The 22,336-nt window shown below is 35.0% G+C and overlaps 1 protein-coding gene across 1 annotated transcript in view; it reads left to right on the top strand.

Annotated features, from left to right (window-relative positions):
- JMJD1C (jumonji domain containing 1C) overlaps positions 1-22,336 on the top strand; it is a 247,937-nt gene that overhangs the window by 164,031 nt on the left and 61,570 nt on the right. The window contains exon 3 of the mRNA XM_060126359.1: positions 11,905-12,018. Within this exon, the coding sequence (XP_059982342.1) occupies positions 11,905-12,018 (114 nt within the window). The remainder of the gene's footprint in view (positions 1-11,904; positions 12,019-22,336) is intronic.

Below are 22,336 nucleotides of genomic sequence, written 5' to 3'. Positions count from 1 at the left end.
TTTATCTTCGCTTTGCTCTTAAACATTAAATTGCTTAATGAATACAGTATTAGATCTTAGAATTGGAAAAAATCTTTGATATTTCATAAACAACCCCTTGCCAAAGCCAGAAATGGGATCCATCAGGGACAAGCTTGCCAAGTTAGTTTTCATCCAGATTCTTCTTGAGTGCTTCTTGTTATTGGAAGCTCACTACTTCATGAGTAAGTGTCCCTTGGTTTGATAGTGTTTAATTATTAAAAATTTGTACATTCTTTGTGCTGAGCTAGAATTGGCCTTCATGGAAATTTTACTTACAAGCTTCTTCCTTTTCAAATTACCCAGCCCTTTAAATAATTGTACATAGTTAATTATTGTTTGCTCTCCTCTTCTCCATTCCTTCAAATGATCCTAATAATTCATGATTTTTAAGTGTCGACACATCACAGTTTGTAATCGTTCCTCTTCTATTATGATGTCCCAAGTTGATCAAGATATTCAGAGATGGTATGACCAGTGCAAAATCTAAGGGGACCAGTACCTCCCTTGGTCTGGGTACTTTGTGTCAAAATTTGATTTGTCACCGCTCTGTCCTCTCTTTTTAAAAAATACATGACTTTGGGCTTCCCTGGTGGCGCAGTGGTTGAGGGTCCGCCTGCCGATGCAGGAGACACGGGTTCGTTTCCCGGTCCGGGAGGATCCCACATGCCGCAGAGCAGCTAGGCCCGTGAGCCATGGCCGCTGAGCCTGCGCGTACAGAGCCTGTTCTCCGCAATGGGAGAGGCCACAACAGTGAGAGGCCCACTTACCGCAAAAACAAACAAACAAACATGACTTCTATTGGCTTAGTGTCTTGAAATCCTCCCGGATTCTTTCATATGAATTTCTAGGAAGCTAGATCTCCCTTACATTCTACCTATGTAGTTGATTTTTTCAACCTAAAAATAGAACCTAACCTTTTGATTATTAACTTTGGGAGTAATCTAGTTCTTAATTGCATTTTTTGTGAGATATATTTTGGAATCATTCTGTCATTTATTAATTTGCAAATAAAGACAGCCTTCAAGTGATAGTGTGTAAGACCAAAGATGAAGAGATGCTATATTATAGGTTAAAAGCAGTACTATTATTCAGTACTATTTAACTAGGTACAAATGTACCAAGAACTGTCATCTAGCCCATATTTCATTGACTTACGTATTGCAAATTTTCTTGGTGAAAGTAACCTTTGTTTTTATTAAAAGACAAATTATTCTCAATGAGTATATTTGTCTCTTAGTAACTATCACTGTGTGGGGTTTTTTGTTTGTTTTTTCATGATTCTAATTATCCATCTTAGAGTTTTTCTGGAGTTCATTTACTAGCATGTAGTTTTTTTCTAAATTGCCCCTTTCCTCCTTTATAAATATTAATAGATACCTCTCTCTAATACCTTGATAATGTCATGGTTTTTTTCAAAGATTGCCAGTAATGGCTCTGAGTTTATATCTGTCAATTTAATATTCTAACATGTAATTTATTTGTACCCTCTAAACTTGGAATTTTGGTTGTTTAACAAAAGCATGAAGATTTTCCTATTATTTTTCTAATAGTAGAGAAGTGAAGAAGGCCTAAATATCCAACACTGAGAAAAAGCAGAGTAAACTTAATGTTCATTTGCTTGATTATTAAGTATTTGTTAGATAGCTATTTTAAATGATGGCAATGTAATAACATGAAAAGAGTACTAAGTGGGGAATTCCCTGGCGGTCCAGTGGTTAGGACTCTCTGCTTTCACTGCAGGGGCCTGGGTTCAGTCCCTGGTTGGGGAACTAAGATCCTGCAAGCTACATGGCACAGCCGCCCCCGCCCCCCAAAAGAAATACTAACTGAAATGAGCAACTTATAAATTATATGTGCCTTAAAACTTGGTAACAAATATACATACGTGTGGAAAAAGCAATTACATGCTTAACTGGCTGAGTTCATGGTTAGAACCATGGGATCCTTTTTTTCACCCATTTCTTTTGTTTTCCAAATTATTCTCTAATGTAATTATGTTATTTATAAGGAAAACTAGTTGTTTCTTGAAACAAAGCAAAAAGGATCCTATATCTGTTTTTTATGGTTTAGTTTATTTTTAATCCCTAGTTTACACTTTCTACATTAAAAATATTTTTTCTTGATAGAAATAATAGTGACAAAATAGGAATTAAATTAAACTTGCTTTTTCTTTTAACTCTTAGTGTTTTATTGTCTTCTCAAATGGTGTTTTTCAGAATATAGCTTTAGAAACTCTTATGTTGAATGGTTTACCTAATCCTGGTTGTTTCTTCTTTCTGATAGGTGACAAGTGTCAGTAAAGCATATTAAAAATAGATAAGTTTATTATGCTCTACCTCTTTTCCTTGGTAGTATATAATCTTGCATTTTCTTCTAGACTAGTTTCAGTTTCCTCCATTTTAAGTTCAAAGTTTGAAGTTTTATTCAGCAGATAGCAAAACACTTTGCTCTCTGCTGCCTCATGGCAACAAGCATGAAAACAATATGGTTGTTTCACACCATCTTACAATGTAAAAATCATTCATTCAGCTATGAATTAGGAAATCCAGTTTCTAGTCCCAGGGCTTCTACAAAGAAGTATTTTGATGAAAAAAATCACTTAATCTCTCTGAATGTCCATTTCCTCCTCTGTAAAAATGAGATTAATCTCTAAAGTTCCATTTCTATTTTAACAACTATCTTTCTTGTATTAAATTTTCTGATTCTCATTTTACTGCCTCAGATTTGAAAATCCACCTTCATTTTACAGTAAATTCCCGTACTTACCTGATGCTATTTTGGGACTTTTTAAAGTATCCATTGATTATTATTTATGTATGTTCTAGTTTCCCATTGTTGTATTAATTAGAGCATTGAAATTTGATGTATCTTTTAGGGCTAGTTTCCTATCATTGATTTGTATTTTTCTTTTCTTTATATTTGCTTTTCCATAAATTTGATTTGTCTACTTCCAAAAAATCTTATTGGTATTTTTATCAAAGTCATATTAAAGTTATGGAATAATTTATTTAAAAATTACATATTAGGGCTTCCCTGGTAGTGCAGTGGTTGAGAATCCGCCTGCTGATGCAGGGGATACGGGTTCGTGCCCCGGTCCAGGAAGATCCCACATGCCGCGGAGCGGCTGGGCCCGTGAGCCATGGCCGTTGAGCCTGCGCATCCAGAGCCTGTGCTCCACACGGGAGAGGCCACAACAGTGAGAGGCCCGTGTACCGCCAAAAAAAACAAACAAACAAACAAACAAAAAAACCAAAACCAAAAAAAATTACATATTATTGACAGAGGTTTAAAGGAAAAAATATCAAGTATTCAGAATATTATAATATGAGCAAGGGAACCAAAGTAAATCATCAAGCATGATTACTGTATTAATGAATTTTGAGGTAACTACTTCTGAAGTTGTGATAATATTTCTAGTGGTTTTGAAAGAAGCGTGAATAACTTAGGAAAGAAGGTTAAATATTTAATTCTCGACATATTTGGCTTTATGTGGCGACAGGGTACAAGTATGGCTGTGTCCTAGTAACAGTATAAAATACAGGTTAGAAGGTGAAAATTTAGGTCTAAAAATATAGTTTGGAATTATTTGTGGAAAGAAAAATTGGTTATCTCAATGGCACACACCTGTGAAGTGGTAGAGAAAGAAAAGTACAGTCAGCCCTCCCTATTTGCAGATTCTGCATCTGAGGATGCAATCAACCGTGGAAAATTTCAGAAGAAGAAATTCCAGAAAATTCTCAAAAACAAAACTTGAATTTGCCTTGCACCTGGCAACTGTCTACATAGTATTTATATTAAGATTATAAGTAATCTAGAGATGATTCAAAGTTTATGGGAAGATGTGGGTAGGTTATATGCAAATACTATGCTATTTTATATGAGAGACTTGAGCCTTCAAGGATTTTGATGTCTTCCTGGGCCCTGGAACCAATCCCTCACAGATACAGAGGGATGACTTTAAGTGAAACCTCATAATATTGGGAGGAAGAAAGACTGATCAGGGAGATTCTGAAAGAGAAGTCCTAGATATGACAAACTGATAAAACTACTCGAGTTAAGAGTATGTGCTTTATTAGTACTCAGAAAGACTAGAAGGAAAAAATAAAAGAAAGGACACTGAATTCAGCCATAATGCTTATTCAGTCACAGAGACTATTTGTGTAGTGTTTTTGTGTTATCAACAATGATTTTTCTTAGTCAACTGTATGTCATAGAACCTATGATGTGATATTTACCAAGTTAAAAAATGAACACATTCAGTTGTTGCACAACTTTCCTCTTAATGACTGGGGCAGTTATCAAGGATATAGGTAACAAAGGAGGGAAAAGTGCATTAATTGAAGACATCCCATGCATATTGGTTGAATGAATGTCCTGCATGCTTAAGGGAGAGAAGAGAGTTTAAAAATCAAGATTATGTCTGTATCATCTGGAGATCCTCTTGGAACTTCATGGTCTATTGAAGGTACGAAACTGCTACACAACCTTTGCAGTGCTTGGAAGATCTACATGGATTTATTAATGTGAAGAAGTTAATCATTTGGGCACTACCATGATGCGAGAGTTTCATTACACGTTTCATTATATATTTTCATAGATTTATAGGGCAATAGGGCATAGTGAAAAGTATTTTCCTGAATCTAGTCAGCCTTCAAATAAGGCCATATCAAATCCAAATCCTCTTTTAACTACTATTGTTTCTTTTGTTTTCCTATCCTTATGTCTAAAAAAGAAATACTTAAAATGCTAATAAGCCACTGAAACTTAGAGGTTTTTGGTTTTTTGTAAAGTCTGTATACTTGGAGAAATCCACTTGTTTGTTTAGGCTTCCATATCTATAAAGATGAGGGATTTATTTCTTTGATAGCCCAAGATAAATGGGACTAAAATGCTAGTTTAACTCTTAATTACATGTAAAAAGGTTCTACAGTTATTGGAAGGAACAGATTTTCTTCAGATAGCCATACAGTGTTGCCTTCCTTTTAAGCCTCTGTTTACTTTCTCACCTCTGTTGACTTATTCAGCTTGTAACCTAGAAACCAGCTAAAAAGGAAGGAAGTCAGAGATGTGTATTTCTGGGCAGTAACTGGAGTAGTTTCCTCTTCCTCTAGCCTGGTTAGGCTGCCAGAAAAGACCTTTTACCCAACCAAAAAAAAGAAAGAAAAAAAAATTTTAACAGTAGCTCTTCAACTTCCTTCCTTAATTCATTAAGGAAGGTATAAGCCATAAGAAGAACCAGTTTAAAGGACTGAAATGCTCCTCGCCTCAAATTGGTGCTTTTCGCTGTCTGGAAGGTGATATTTAATACCATCCCTTATGAGTTGTAAGAACAAGAGAGAATTAAGGAGACTTGATGTAAAAGCTGAGCAACTTAACGCTTGCTACCAAGTGGTTTCTCTGTATTGTTACTTCACTATTTTTATTTGTGTTAGAAATTTGCCAGCGTACCAGACCAAACTCACACTCATATATTTATAAAAATATTTATCAAGGCCAATTTAAATATTAAAAAGATATTTATGGTTTTCAACTAGTTGCACTTGTACCCTTTATTTGCATTAAGAATCAACTATGTAGTATTTATATCAACGGAGAAGCATCTAACTTTAATGTAGCTCTGATGTAGTATGAAATAAAAGTGCATGGTTTTTCAGTATTGACATTATTTTGATTTTATAAAAATTATTGAATTATGTACCATTAGCAATATATAAATATTGTGGCATTTGGATTGTTAGCTAAGTGTAGGTCTTAATGCTGTTTGATTCTGTAGGGGACTAATAGTACTTGAGGAACAAAGACATGTTTTTAAGTTAATAACAACACATATAGTCAAACTTGAATTTATGTGAGATTGTAAGATGAATCTTGTGAAATATTTAACTCATTCTCTAATGTACAGTAAATTGTAGAAAAGTAGTATGATGTATATTTAAAATTTGATAGTCTATAATGTAATAATCTGAATCAAACATTTGAGGTTGTGGCTCAGAATAAGGCTGCCATATTACTCGTTGTTCTTCTGGAAACTTACATTGAATTCTTTTAATTCCATATATGTTTTATGTTCACGTCTTAAGTAATTAATTATGAATGAATTATTGGGATGCTGTATTTTATATTTTGGCTGCGTTGGATCTTCATTGCTGTGTGCTGGCTTTCTCTGGTTGTGGTGCACGGGGTTAGTTGCTCCACGGCATGTGGGATCTTCCCAGACCAGGGCTCGAACCCGTGTCCCCTGCATTGGCAGGTGGATTCTTAACCACTGTGCCACCAGGGAAGTCCCTTTACTAACATTCATTGAATAATCATTACCCCTCTCTTTCATCCTTAAAACAGGATTGATTGAGATTTTAAGTGCAATCCATAATAGACTAAATTTAAAATATCTGCTTTTCAGTAGTTAACCTGATGTTTTCTTTGAAATGAAATTGATACATCTGGAATAGATTTAAAGGGACAGGGCATTGGCTGGTGGCTGGAAGTTTTTCTTTTAACATAATTTGATAAAATGGTTGTGTGTGCGGTGTTTAAAAAAATCAGTGTAAAATTTTAAATTTGTTGAAATTGAGATACCTAACATTGGGACAAATTTATAATAAAAGACCATTCACAAACATCATTAAAAAATAGGTGAATGAAGATGGTGTTTCAGAGACACTAGTCTGCCACCTTCTTGGTCTGCCGGCTTTCTGAATAAAGTCGTATTCATTGTCTCAAAAAAAAAAAGGTGAATGTTTTCTTGCACTTGCAGATATCTGACATTCTTTGTATTCAGTGTGTTTATTATACATACAGCACACATCTCAATTCAGACTAATCACATGTCAGGTGCTCAGTAGCCATGTGTGGCCATTATAGGTTTTTATAACTGTAAACTATTTAAATTATTTTTATAAACAATGAAAATGTTTCAGGAATATTTTTTAATCTGCCAAAATAAACATTACCGGTTCGTTTTTCCTTTGAGTAAAGTGTCAGTGAGATTGTTGGTTATGTCATTTGATTTAACTTAATTACTCCAGAAATGTTAAACTGTTTTCTTCCCTGCATTTTTAGAAATGTCAGTATATTTCTAAGGAGAAATGATTAAACTAAAAATAAACTATTTACTTGAAAACACACTTGAAAGTATTTTTGATGGTTTAAAGTTATGCTTTATTTTTTCCAGCTTGAGAGATATTTACACATTACTTGTTTTCTGCACTTTCTCCCCTTGGTAAATCTGGAAAGCAAAAACTTTGTATTTGCATTTGCTTTATGAAGGAGACAGTAAACTTGAGCTCTCAGTCTCGCCACTAGTCTGTCTTTGTCTGTTGTTAAAATTATGAGCCAGTCTCTATGGCGCAGCCAAATGAGTAATCACCAGTAATGTGACTCGTGCTGGAAGTGACTCCATCAGCACCTGTGACGGAGGATTAGTTACAGTTTACAGAGCACCGCCTCTTCCCTTCTCTCAGTGTGCCCTAAGCCAAGTAGTCGTTCTCATTTGGGTGTCTGCACTGTTGGAAGCTACTGCAGTGTGTTTCCACGCAGAGTACAGTGGGAAAAGGCTTTCTCTAGCTGATGGATGGCTGTTCTCTCTATTTGGAGTATCTTACTGGTTATGTAAGCGACCTCGGGAGAAATTATCCTGACCCAGATCGGAGGATGCAGTAGTGCTTCAGCTGCAGGATTTCTTAGTCGTTAACACCACAGTGCTGATGACAAAGAGCGAGTTGTAATCCTCATCACTGCCAGGACCGAGCCGGAGCAGACAGAAAATCGTCATTTGCTCGTCGGAGACTTGTTAGGTTACAGCCTCTGCTTCGTTCTGTGGTCTTGGCTTTTCTTACTATACAATGACGACGCTGCAAGTAAGCTTAGAAATGCTTGGTTTGAGAGACATTTGCCTGTGATTTTTTAAGACTTAAGAAGTATTTAGGTTAGATTAAAAAAAAATACTGCTCAAGAACAAAATGGAAATGTCAGCAATACTTCTTGACCTTTAAAGCCTTGTCGTGGATATATGAGATTTAAAGATACTTTAAAATTCTCAAGAACAAAGTACGGTTTGTATTTTTCTGCTTCCTTTTTCTTTTGTCTTAATTTACATTTGGTTTTGCTTCTCAGCCTTAGGAATTAAGGTCACTGTCTTTTATAGATCCAGCCTTAGTGTTCTTAGTTTTAAGAATTTTTAACGATTTCATTTGTTTAGGAAGAGATTTATTGTGTGTGCAGTAATTTCATAACACTGTAAAGATAAAAAAAGACCTCAGTTGTTTAAAGTATTATAGCAGAAATGTTTTAGATTAGGGTTTTAGAATATAATGTGTTAAGGGAAGTAGGGGTGTTTGTTTTGTGAGGGTTTTCTTCTGTGGTGTATTCTTTTCCCCACCCCCAACTTGTTTTCTAACAGTATCGTGTTTTTCAATAGACCTGCTTGGGTGGGAATTTGGACTTTGTTCTTTCGAGTCACTCCAGTCTTTTTTTTTTTTTTTTTAAGACTAAACCTTGACTTCTGAAATGTATCCTAGATTGTTTTCTGCTTTAGTATTCCTTTAGGGAGATTTATATCAGATTTTTGTAGTTAATGAGCCTGATTTTTTTCACTTGGAAAAGGAATTGTTAAATGTTAACTGGAGATTGTTAGAAACTCAGACTGTAGACATAAACTCCATGAATTTCCAATTAAATGTTAAATGATGAGCTTTAACATGGTTTGTTTGAGCAGCTGAGTTATGTTTGAGAACTGCAGCTGATTTATTTTAAAAATGTATTTTCGAGGAGGGCTCATCTGTTCGCCTCTTCCTCATGTGAATGGAATGTGGTGCAGCATGGAGCCCCAAACAGGATACAGTTGTTCTAAGCATTCTTCCTATAGCGTGGTAGGCCCTACTAGAAATGCAGACTCTCAACTAAGTATTTATTTTGGCTTTATACTATTTTTAAAGTACAGTTAACAAAGACAAAGGACCTTAAAAGAACTCCCAATCCATTAATAAAATTGAAAAAGTGTTTTGTTTAATTGGTAGTTTTAATTTGGATTTTCAAAGGCTTTTTTCAGCATTAGAATAATAGTCTTTTTATGATTAGGGCCATATTCTACTGTGACTTTCATCAGATGGTAGCTCCTTGCTTCCCCTTAGGCTGTGGAAGTTCCTCATAGAATGGTATATCTTTAGAGTCTTGAATTACTTAGCTATGCATGAGTTCTAGTTACTTTACATTCCAGTGCACCTAGACCCATGAAATACTTACTACATAAAAATCTGTAGGATCCATTCGCTTTTATTTAAATATTTTTTATTTTTAAGCTAATAATGTCTTTGAAATGGTTATGTTTGACTTGGATACAAAAGTTAATAATGGTTACATCATTGACTTGCCACTTTAGGGAATCAGGATGTATTTTTAACTCTTAGCTTTATATGTTGTTTGTCTTTAATTTTTCCATAAAGTACGAACAGTTGCATATTTTTAGGGTTGCTTGTTTAATATATATTAAAACATTTCTTTAACAAGTACTATAAAAGTATTTATCGGCACTTGGTGGGAACATATTTTTAGTTTAAAAGTAATTGCACATTTTAAAATTTGCAGGTCGTGGCCCTGTTTACTAATATTTAAGAAGCATGGTATACTTTTGACTTCCATTTGTACATGGTTATTATAAGTCTTCATGTATCAGAAATAGACCATTATAAACCAGTCTTTTAACATTTCTGATAGCTAAATTCTACCAGTGGCTTTCAGTTTAGATACCCTAAAATGAGAAATTCTTTATTTTAGCCTAGAAACTAAACCTTTGTTTTTTCTCACTCAGTAATTTAAATTATGATAAATTGGCCTGTTGAAATTTACCCTTAGAACTCTGACCTACCTTAAAAAGCTGAGTTCTGAGAGGTTCTCTTCACAAGAATGTTTTTCATATTATAAAATGACTAGTTCTCATAGGAAATGCAAACCACCTGTATTATTTGCGTAAGAAAGAGGCACTCAAGACTGGAGAAGTTTACTTTTTTTCCAGATCCTACTTAATTGAATTGTATCTTTAGCCACTTAGATAATACCTTTTGTAGACATTTTTGTTAACCTTCCCAAGTTGATCCGACTTGGTACTGTTTAAAAAGAAATAGAGCATTTGATAAAGTTCAAGGATTAAATGTTCTCCTGAGAAGGTGCCAGTGTTTTCTAGTTTACTAAAAACTAAACAAAGATATAATATGAAAATGTTACATATTACACTAAGGAATTTAGTTATGGTAAATGGAAAATGTTAGATGGCAACAGTAGCAGGAGATAGCTAAATAATGGGGGAATGTCTGTTTTGAAAATGTAATTTCTCACCCCAGTAAAAATACTTTTGATACATATGTAGTACTTAAAATGTTAGACCTAGGACATGGGAGGGAGGATATTACTGTGACTAGGTTTTCTAATCATAAATACTGAAAATAGGTGGAGGTGTAAGAGAATTTTTTTCATGTTAATTTGTGAAAGAAGATATCATTTATTAGTTCATGGTGTGGATAGTGTAGAAATAAGGCATGTTTAAAATATTTATTCCTCTGTGTTCTTAGCTTTTTCAAAACACAGACTCCTCAATGAATCGAATTGAAAGCTTTAAAAAGAATTTCTTAAATAGAGAAATTAACTGCTTAAGAGCCATTCTGAATTAAAAATCTTGAAGAGTTTTTCCCCAGAGTGTTTATTAGTTATGATTAGTAAGATGTTAGATTTATTTCAGACATAAATAAGAGAAGGGGGAAATACAGCGGCTTTGGATCTCCTGGGGATTTTTACTGTCTGTGCCGAAAGCTTTGGTTTGCATCCAAATGGTCGCAGAAGTTGCCTGTAGCAAGAAAGATTTCCCCATGTAATATAGGTAGTTTAGCAACTTAGTTCCTTGTTTATTTCATTTTCCAAACTTAGATTCTTTTATAGTAAAGCCACTATGTTTTTAAGATGGTGGAATGTTTTTAAAGTTTTAAAGCAGTATCATGGATATAATGTATTTGGTTTTTATTCAGACTGCGTCTATTCGAAAGTGATTCTGATAGTCATAAGAAAAATGCATATATAGTACCTTTATTTCCTTCCTCTTCCTCTCCTGCCTCGCTCACTCCCACCCCCACCCCAAGATATGAGTAAATTTCTTTATGTAAAAGTTGAGTCTCCTTTAAAACAATCAAATGACCATGGATTTACTCCCCCCCGCCCCGCCCCGCCCGTGTTTTGTTTTGTTTTTTAATAGTGGAAATCTGGAGAGACTTTACTGAAAGGTCGGTTTTGTGTAATACTTCTTACCTCCTTCTTTTCCTACACCCTTCCCCCATGCTGCTCTTACTGAAGCAGCTGGATTTTTATTTGTGCTTGGGGCAGGGGCGGGGATGAGTAGTACACGGGGTGGAGTTAAAAGACCAGATGCATCCTGATCATTTAAAATCCTTCTTGATGTGAATGAGCTAGGGAAAAAATTACACATGTAAATCGTAACTACTCTGTTTTATAAAGAATAATACTTACAATATTTTAAAGAGTTGGGGTAATATGCTCTCCTACCCAGTTTACTTTTTCAGAAGCAATTTCTCTTTTTTTATATTAGAAATTTTTATACACATGTATATTTGATTATATCCCTCTTTTAAAATAAACTGGGACTTATACTGGAATTTTTTCATATCATTTCTTAAAATCTTCATTTCTTTTAAATAAATAGAAAGTACTCTATTATATGGATAAAAGCATCACTTTAGATTATAATATGAAAACTGATAGCAATTGGTATCCTAAAACCATTATGATAATGACTTTAATAGGTTGTATTTATATATACCCCTTCACATTTTGAGGATAAAATCCAGAAAATAACCATTAGAATTTTTTTTTTTCTCTTACCAGACTTTCAAACCCCTGGTTGAAAAAAGTATACCCAGTTCAATCACTGCAGTAGAATTCCTTGTAGATAAACAACTGGATTTTTTAACTGAAGATAGTGCCTTTCAGCCCTACCAGGTAAGAAATTTTAGGTTGCTTTAAAAAATTATTCACTAAACTTCGCTGATATTCAGATATTCTTTAGAATATTCAATTCTAGCTAACATCAAGGTGTATAATAAACCCAGTGCATCTGATAAATTTTGATTATAGGATAAATGATTCATTTATCCAGTCAAGAAATATATACCGAGAACTTACTATGAGCCAGCCAGCATCCTGTCGCATGCACAAGTAAGCAAAATAAAAGTCCCTGCCATTCTAAAAAATGTTCATTGTTAGAAAATAACTGGTTAGATATTAGTATAAATTATCTTTGTCTCCAGCTCTAAAGGTTAAGAATTGAGTCATTAATGTAATTAAATGAGGTTAGTGTTTACTATATACATTCATATCAGTTTAGCATAATAGTAGTTCATTTTCTTTTTAAGTGGGAATTTTTCTTTAGGTTGTCATTAATTGAATTGTTCAGTTTCTAAATTTTAATCCCCAGTTGTTGCAATTTAAATACAAATACACTTAATTGGAAAAAACGTTCTCTAGTAGGTTTTTAGATTTAAGTCATGTAAAGAAACTCATATCAAAAGTAGTAAGCTAAATGTTTTTTAAAATCTCTAGTTAAGTTCTATCAGTTAATTTTTTAAGATTGAAGTAAAAATGCAGAGAAGTTTGTTTTCTTTGTATATTTGGATTTTAGGTTGAATTAAATCAGTATATTTTATAGGTTTTTTTTTTACTTAAATGTTTAAGATAATATAATAAGTGCCTTGAAAGAAAGTATGAGTGAACTAGTTCGACTTTCTTTTTTTAATAGACCTGAAAGTCCATACTCCTATTTCATTTCAGAATAGTTACTGTTTTTCAAAAGTAAAATATAGAGGCATTGTTTCCATGGAAAGAACAAGAGCTTGAGTTAATGAGCAGTGGTTTGCTGTGTGTGAAGTTATAATACTTAGGGAATTAGTAGTGATGTGCCGCTTTTATTAGATCTACCAAAAGTAGATGATAGTTCTCTCGATTAAATGTTATTTCTTACTTTGAAGTCTACATGGGTATGTTTTTGTCTCTTCACATTATTTTTCACAGTTCATTAAATGGCCTCATTTTTGTACTGTTACCTTTTGCTCTTTGTTTGCAGTATTTACAGCTAAAAATTCATAGCAGTTCCAGTTTAATATTGGAGGTGTTAGAGCTTTTCCCTCGGGTTTTATTTTGTTTTGGTTTTGGTTGTAAATGCCATTTAGCTTGCTATAGCCTTATTTGTCTCATTTCTAACAGTCTTTTAGTGGGAATTAGCCTAGGTGAGTATAGGTAAAAATCAAAGGAACCTTCTGCCTCAGTATTTTAATTCTGTGGCTGCTGATTAGCACTGTAGAAGCTTGGATTTGATTTAGAGAACTGAAATCATTATGTAGAAATTACTTTTAAAAATAAACTCTTGCCAGGTGGACTAAAACTCTACAACATGTTTATTAAAATTATAGTGATTGAAAGAATTAGAAATAAAGGCTTAAGAGCTAAAGTCTTATTTGACTTGGCGATGTGTATGATTGTCTTTGTTAGCTATTTATATTTTCCCTGCTAGTATAGGTAAGTTGACCTCTGGCCTAGAAGGATATGATCTTCCAAAGGTGATGTGATTCACTTGACATTTTAACCATTTGCGCTTCACAAGTAATGTGAATTCTCAGTTGTAAGAGATCAGAAGGAATTACACTAACAGCACTTGGTTTAGGATCCAGCATACCTTAATTTTAGTGTTTCTTAAGAGTTTTAGAAGTAATAAATGGTATACAGTAAAGCTTTTTTGTATACATTTTAATTTTTATATTTAATGTTTTTTAACCAGGTTAAAAATATAAAAAGTTTCTCCAGTATGTAAATTATTGACAGCTACTGTAATTTTTTGAATGAAAATTTACTCCAGAGACTGAAGATGGCTTAGTCTAGGTTTTCAAAGTTATTTATTTAAATGAATTTATAAAATATAGACATACTCTACATAAAGAAAATACTTTTAGAGTTCATGTAATTAGAGTGGCTTTATCCCACAATGCTTTTCTCTAACCAGTTGTCCAAACAGTACATTAAATTCCTTGGCATGTTAAACATGGCAGCTGTTCCTGGCATAGATTTTGTAAATAGTGCCTTGATAAATCTTAACCTTAGGGTAACCATATGTAAGTCGAAGGGCGTTTGGGGAAAATTGAACGAGTTTTTAAAATGGTCTCCCTGTTTTTTCTCATTTCTTTAAATTTCATGAGGCAGTTTCTTCTGAATCTGGGTGTTAATTGTCCTTTGTAGACTTCTTATGTGGAATGGGGAAGAAAGTCTTCTTTGGAAATGGCTTTTCTGTATAGAGTACACCTAAGTTTTGTTTGAAAAATTCCCACAAGTGATGCTTCATTGTGAATCTGTTTAAATAGTTTTATACTGGGAATTCCCATTCACCATCTTTCTCCTTGAGTGCTCAGCATTTTATTCTGTAGTAGTACGCTCCCTTTAGTTACCTTTATAGTGGTGCAGCCCTATTTTTTTTTTTTTTTTGGTATGCGGGCCTCTCACTGTTGTGGCCCTCTCCCGTTGTGGAGCACAGGCTCCGGACACACAGGCTCAGCGGCCATGGCTCACGGGCCCAGCCGCTCTGCGGCATGTGGGATCTTCGCGGACCGGGGCACGAACCCGTGTACCCTGCATCGGCAGGAGGACTCGCAACCACTGCGCCACCAGGGAAGCCCCCTATTTTTTAATATGTCACAATAACATATATTGTAAGGTAATGGTTAGGAAACACATGACTCAGAATTAATACAGATCCTTTCCCTTTTAGGTCACTGGTTTGCACTTATCTCTCTGAAGGACTTCAGTGTATTGAGTATCAGATGGCATGTATTAAGTTAATTGATTTGTTCTTTTTTAAAAATATTTATTTATCTATCTATCTACACTGGGTCTTAGTTGCGGCTCACTAAGGGATCTTTTAGTTGTGGCATGTGGGATCTAGTTACCTGACCAGGGATCGAACCCAGACCACCTGCATTGGGAGCATGGAGTCTTAATCGCTGGACCACCAAAGGAAGTCGCAGTTTGGTCGTTTTTTTAAGTTACGTGCGGTTGGTGGATCCGGGTGCAACCATCATAGATTATAGTTTTCAGTATTTTGGAAGGCAAGTTGAATGAGGAGAGAAATCAAATCAACATTTTATAGACAATATAATGAATGCATATTAATACATTGCTGATGCAGCGTACCATGGTATTGTTAATTCTGTTTTTCCTTCCTTTTGCACACAAATGAGTTTCTGCTTCCTCCTTTCAGATTTCCTGATCATGCCTGGCTGCAATTAACTTTCTTTGAAGTAAAGGGGGAAGGGAAAAAGAGAGGAAGTAGGAGGGAGCTCTTCAGATTCTATGTCTCTCAGCTGGCTGGGAAGGAGGAGGAAAAAACAAATTATTTGTTCTTAAAGATGCTTTTTATAGTTTTCGTTTTTTTTTTAATTACTATGATTTCTGTGGTATGGTTGCTTTACTTTGGAGGATGAGTACAGAAGTTTTAAAAAACTTTCCACTAAAATTTGAAGTTTTGATCAAGTTCATGTAAAAAAGTTTGATAATGAAATATGAACATTGAACTTTTAGCGTGATTTTGAAATCATCTTGTCCTGGATTTTGGCTTCTGGCCATGCACACACCTGCAGTTTCAGGTTGGTTGCCTCATAGAAGATGTAGAAGAGATTATTTCTTACCTGAAAATCGTACATGACTCATATCAATTAATCTGGGTTGGTCTGGCTTGTTAGTCCACTGTTTTCTAGGGATCACAATCCTTTTTGCTTTTAAATGTAATAAAGGAATAATACAAAGGGCACTAGTTGAAAACCATTAAAGGTTTGAAGCAGAATGTGCTGGCTTAAAATTATACCCAATGTCTATCTTATTGTATATTAAAATTCACTGTATTGGGTTGGCCAAAAAGTTTGGGTTTTTCTGTTTTCTTACGGAAAACCCACACGAACTTTTTGGCCAACACAATAGTAAAGAGGTATTTTCCCTACAATAAGGTAGAATCATCCTAGACCTGAAGGAATGAACCTATTTGAAGTTCTTGGTCATTATAATGTGCTAAAAGTTCAGAGATAAGACTACTAATACTTCAGTTTCTATCATTGCAAAATACAGACATTGAACTACTTTACTAAGTCCTTGATATAGTACTATTGTGCTGTGAATTGCTGGTTGAAGGGAATGCGTGGAGCAAACCTGAGTATTTTCTTAGTTCCTAGACTAAAGATTGATTAAGGACTTTAACAGAGAAGAGTCTTATATTATTTAATGCAAGTGTCTGAACTGTGTTGGGTCTGTTTATCATTGCTATATGCTCCTTCAGTGAGAAAGTTGTTTTTTCAGTTGGAGTCTATTTTGAACCACATTCCATCATTGATTACATAAATTTATTGTCTGCAGTTTGAGAATATCCCTAAGTTAGTTGTTGCTCAACACATCTGGTTTACTAAAAATAGTTTAAGGAGTGGAGTGTAGCAGAGGCATATATGTTTTTCCTTCTAAATTTTTGTTATTTGGAATTGCTTCACTACCAGGATGAGATGAGTTTGAGTGAGGTGAAATTTAGCCTTCAGTCAGCCTAGATGAACAATCAACTAGTTGTTTGGTTGTTACCTGCTCAATGTTATATTTTGTTGAGTGAAGTATTTGACATAAGTGAGCCACTGAAAAGTTTGAAAATCTTGTTGGTAATAATTTGGCTTATAAGCAGATTTATTCCCCAGAGAACTATGTCGATATTGCTAATAGTTTAGAGAGGAAGTAAACAGAACTTCATTGTTAGTATTGCTGTGGTGGGTAGAGAAAAGACAACTTTTTTGCCCTTTTCTTTACTCTCGTTTCAATTTGTAGTATAGATATATCACTTTAGAGCATTTTTAAACTAACATGCCTGTAGAGGAAATGAGAATTTGACCTGGTACAGGATTTATGTAGTTAGGTAAATGTTTCTGTCCCAGAATTACTCTCAGATTTGTTCTTTCTGGTGTCAAATTACTGCTCCCTCATTAATTTTACTAAAAGAAAAAAATAAATTGACTTTCAGAAACTGCCTAGAAAACTGTTGTTTTATTTTTATGATAGAAATTGGTGGGTTTTTGTTTGTTGTTTTGTAATGATAACTGAACTTGGTATTGAGAGATAGGTACTTATAAGAAATAACGGAAGTACACCTCCTATTAGGATATGGGAGTGGAGTGTGCTCACACCCCACCCTCGAGAATGAGAGCTTCTGCTCCTGAGTTGAGGTGGGGAGAGATGGGCTCAGAACAGAAGCTCCACTTACTGTTAACTCACTTGATTTTTTTTTTTTTCCCCAGAAAGGAGTGTTTAAATGGCAGTTTTATGCTCAGACTCTACTTCCCTTTGACTTACCCTTAAAATTTTTAAATGTCTGGTGTTAGAAACATCCCAACTGACTTCATTCATTTAGCAGTTATTTAAATTATGTGGTTTCCCTATTCATAGCATCCTGCTTAGGTGCTTGATGGTTTTAAAAAGTTGATAAAGGGACTTCCTCGGTGGTCCAGTGGTTAAGACTCTGCTTCGACTGCAGCGGGCACAGACTCAATCCCTGGTCAGGGAACTAAGATCCTGCATGGGAACTAAGATTCCCACAGGCCGCACTGTGTGGCCAAACAAATAAATTAAAAAAATAAAAGTATAAGTCATAGTCCTTATTAGTTTCCAAAGAGTTTATAATCCGTGATAACAACTTAGATTTTTAAAAATGTCCTTGAAATAGGTTTGATTTAAGGAGCCAAAAATGCATAGTAAAGACTTAAGGAATACAAAAGAAAGAAGCCAGCAGAGATTGAAATGGTATAAAGAAGTATCATGAAGAGGGTAAAACTTGAATGGGATTCTTCTGAATGGAGACGGAAGTGAAAGATAGGGAGAGTGAGGCAGACATTTAGCAGAAAGGATTGCGTGATCAATGATGAGGTAGATTTAGGAGTCAGTAGAATATCAGTCTAGCTAGAGAAGAGAGTTTGGTTTTGAATATAGACATCATACCAGAGAAGTAAGTATTGTGGGGTCAGATAAAAGAGGAAAAGGATTGCTAAGTACGGTTACTAAGTGACTTTTATCTTGTAGGCCCTATGAATTGTTGGAAGCTTTGAAGCAAGAGAATAACAAAAACAAAATTTTCTACATAACGGTGACATCTGGTTATTGTACTATATCAGAAGGAGCTAATTGATGGCATCTTTTGTCTTAGATAATCAGCCTAGCTATGAATTTTGAAGTCAGTTCATGCAGATACGGTTTCAAATCCTAGCTTTGCCGTTTGCTAGCTATGTGACATTGGGAAAGTCTAAAGCATGCTCAATAATTGGTTTCCTCATCTATAAGATTAATATACTATCCATCTCAGAGTTAGAAAGATTAAGTGAATGACACATTTAAAATGAGCTTATTACTACATAGAAACTGCTCAATAGAAGGTCACTGCTATTTAGACATGCTCTAAATCTCCCTTTTTATAGATGGAGTCTTAAACCTTTGTGGTAGATATTTGAAACTCCTTTCTCTTCTTACCATATGCAGCCATTGGACATTTCTCTGCCACCATCTGCGCCTCTTTTAACAATCTGTTTTATTTGTCTTCTCTGGAACTCTCACCATTCCTTCTGCAGCTGGTGCTAGATAAACTTTTTCGGTGTTGGTACAAGCCATGGTCACTGTGTAACAGAACATGTCTTTGTAGTAGTATTTCTTCTTCCCTCTCCCCCTTTTTAAAAAGTATATTTAGATAAGATTCCTCAGTGACTTCTTAAACTCCTGTTTTAAGAAAATGATATTAGAAAAGATGCAGAACCCTATTGTGGGATTACTCTCCACAACACATCCTTACCTTTTTTCCCCGTGGGGAAAGGCATAAGCTCTACTTGCTGTGATAGTTATTTTTATCTCAAGAAGTATAAGTGATAAGCAGCAAATTACAGAATTGTTTTTCTTTGTTTGGCTCTGGAGGGAGGCCATGAGGATGTAGTACTACAGTTTGGAAGTCCTCTTAGCATTGAATAAGAGTTGGTCTAAATGACCTTTGAAGTTCCTTTCCAACATTTAAAGCCATAATTCTGTGAACTTGCTCAGTGTGGGAAAACAAATATTTCTGATGAACATTAACCTGATCAAGTTAGTCCCTGGCTAATGATACTAGTCTCAGGGATAAAAGACATTCAACCTAAATCTAGGTTTATCTGAAAAGAGAGAACTATTAAGCCAGGCAGTGCCAGATGCAAATCGAAATTATGCAAAACTGGAATAACAGGATTGTTTGGATTAATAGTACCTACTGAGAGCTTTCTTTCTATTCTGTATTTTTCTGTATCTGAATTATATTTTGACAGAGTTGAGCACGTTCTCAGTTAGTCCATGAGTTTTTGTGTGCATTTCACTTTGCCTTCATATTAGCATTTGATTGAAATTAGAGGTGCCTTGTTGCCATAATGTCAGTAAAAATGAGAACTGTGAGATTGTAGGATATACACTGTGCCAAGAGTATAAAAAATACAGGATCATAGCCATAGCTGTGAACTGATTGCTGGTGGAATATTGGCTTGGTAGGATCAGCATCTGTGGGCAGGCATTGGCCTGGGGGGTGGTCTAGGAGATGAGGCCAGAGCAGGAAGCTGCTATTGTGTAGTGCTTGGCTTTATTCCATTTCTAGTCAAAAGTGACAGCTTGCAGTAGTGGAGCCAAGCTGAAGCCTAGAAAGTAGAATGGACTACAAGAAAAGCAGAACCAGAAGCTAAAACAGAATCATTGTTACTTCCTTATTTAAGTAGGCTTTTTAAAAATTTTAAATTGGTACATCATGTTTTAATATTCAGTAATTTTGCTCTGCATCTTGTTTAAATACTGTTATCTCCCCCCTGCCTGCATGATTCTTTATTGCCATAATTTCAAAAAAAGTTGTGAAACGTGCTTAAGGTCCTACAAATCGGGTATGCCGATGTGTATTGTCTGCTGCTATTAAAAAGGGAGTTCTTCATTTGTAAAAATTGGTTGCAAAACTTGATGTGTTGAAAATATATTCATGAAGTTCAGGAACATGTTATTTTGACTGAAATTTGGCTCACGTATGAGCTGTTCTGCAATATTCAGATTAAAAACATTTATAAGTCACAGTCTGCGATAGTTCTCTCCTGGTCACAAATCTGCTATGATCATATGCTGAAAAATCTGCCAGTCCCTTTTTAATTTTTTGTGGCTGCTGTTATGAATTTAAAGTATGTGAAATTATGCTTGTAGACATCAGATTCCAAAGATTCTAAGCCATCACTTAGTTATCATTGAGAAAGATTTCTGCCAATTTCTTTCTGCCAATCAAAATAGGTTGATACTATTTACTTACTCCTTTTGCCCAACCGGGAATTCTTACTAAAGCACAGCCCTTTTATTTAAAAATCCCAAAGTCAAAATTTTATTTCTCAGTGTGCTGTTAATATTTTACATTTATAAGGTTCAACATTTTCCAAAATATTTCCAAGTGCATTATTTTAGTTAATTCTTATGTTTACTTTATGAGGAAAACAGATTATATTATTATCTTAATTACATATAATGCTTTCAGGGTACATATATGAATTTATTTAATTCACACAAGTCTTTGAGAAGTCTAACTTACAATGGCTAGGTGGCAGAAATGGAAACCCATTTAAACTAGATTTAATTTTTAAAAGGGGGTGGTGGGCCTGTTAAAAAGATACAACAGGAAATGTCATGGACATCCACTGCAGAAAAGTACAGCTGAACCTTACTTGGAATGGAGTTAGGAACTAGAAGGTCAGGAACTCAAGTTACATATTTCTTCTCACCCCCTTCCTCAGTCTTCTTTCTGCAGACAGGTTTTTCTGCTTAATCATAGGTTTTGCTTCTCATAATACTAGTTTCCACGTGACTTTTGTGTGTCAGTGTCAATTCGCCCACCAGCTCTCCCTCCTTCGCAGGACCTTTTAAGTCTAATATTTGTGTTAATTGGTAAACTAGGGGTGGGAGTGTAGGAGGATGAGAGGCTGAAAAGAGAAGAAGGAAGAAATATGAGGAAGGGAGAGAATATGTGATAGCAATTTTTACAGGCAAAGAAAGCAAGGTTTAGGGAAGTTGTGATTTGGCATCTAGGTTCACACAGCTAGTGGTAGCCTAAACAGAACTTGAACCAAAAACTTTAGATTCCAAGATGTTTTTACTACTATGCCACCCTGCCTTTGTGCGCTATCAAACAGGAAACATCTCTTATTTGCACATCATTCTTTTGTTTGGCACTTTGTTATTTTTCTTAGGGTTGACATCTTTTCTAAATATAAGATTAAATTTTTCCTTAATTTTATTGCCTGCACAATCTCCCTAGACTTTTCAAATACTGGCATCAAGCTGTACCCCAAATCTGTGCATCATTTTCAGACTCACTTGTTCCCTAGGCAAGAATCCAAACAGATTAAGATGTTTTGCTCTCTCCCACTTTTCTCAGCTGCCTAGTTTTCTCTGTTTTGCTCAAAGATTTGTTCAAAGTTAAAATTGAAAAGCAATACTTTAAAACAAAGCCCTTTTAGCCTCTTGTTAAAAGGACTGTCTCTAAAATCCAAGTCTTTCTGGGCTTCAGACTAAAGGCAAAACAGCACTAGCCCTTAGTCAATAAAATAACGTTTGGGGGCTCTTTATTCATATGTTTGAGGGCCTGCTGTGTTGTATTCAAGCATACAAATACACTAGTCAGAGAGTTTATAATCTAATGGTGGAAGCACATGGAAAAATACAAATGTAAATGTAGGCAAAAGATAGTACGTAGCGGACACCAGAGAGGTATAAGGAATCTTCCCTGGTTGTGGGAGAAGTAGAGGATGCCCCTGTCCTTAGAATAGGTGACCCCCTAAATTGTCTCAGGATGAATATAAATTAGCTAAGCCACTAAGACAGCAGGGCTGGTTAAGTGCATGAGATGCAGTGAATAAGCAGAATGGGTGTTGGATGGTCCACTTACATAAACTCTAACCCACCTACCTTTCCTGTGAAGATGGAATGGTGACTAGTCAGAGACATTTTAACAGTTTTTTAGTTGAGTCAACCATGTGATTGACTTCAACCCTCACTGTCCATTTGGAGTAGAGGAATAACGGGCATTTGTTTAAAAGAAGGTAACAGTAAAACCATTTTAACCATTTAAGTGTACAATTCAGCGGCATTAAGTACATTCACAGTGTTGTACAGCCATCACCACTGTCCATTTTCAGAACTTTTTCATCATCCCAAATAGAAACTCTTCATT

Source organism: Lagenorhynchus albirostris, chromosome 16, assembly GCF_949774975.1.
Source record: "Lagenorhynchus albirostris chromosome 16, mLagAlb1.1, whole genome shotgun sequence".
NCBI lineage: Eukaryota > Metazoa > Chordata > Mammalia > Artiodactyla > Delphinidae > Lagenorhynchus > Lagenorhynchus albirostris.
The sequence above is the reverse complement of the archived record's forward strand: the minus strand, read 5'-3'. Positions and strand labels throughout refer to the sequence as shown.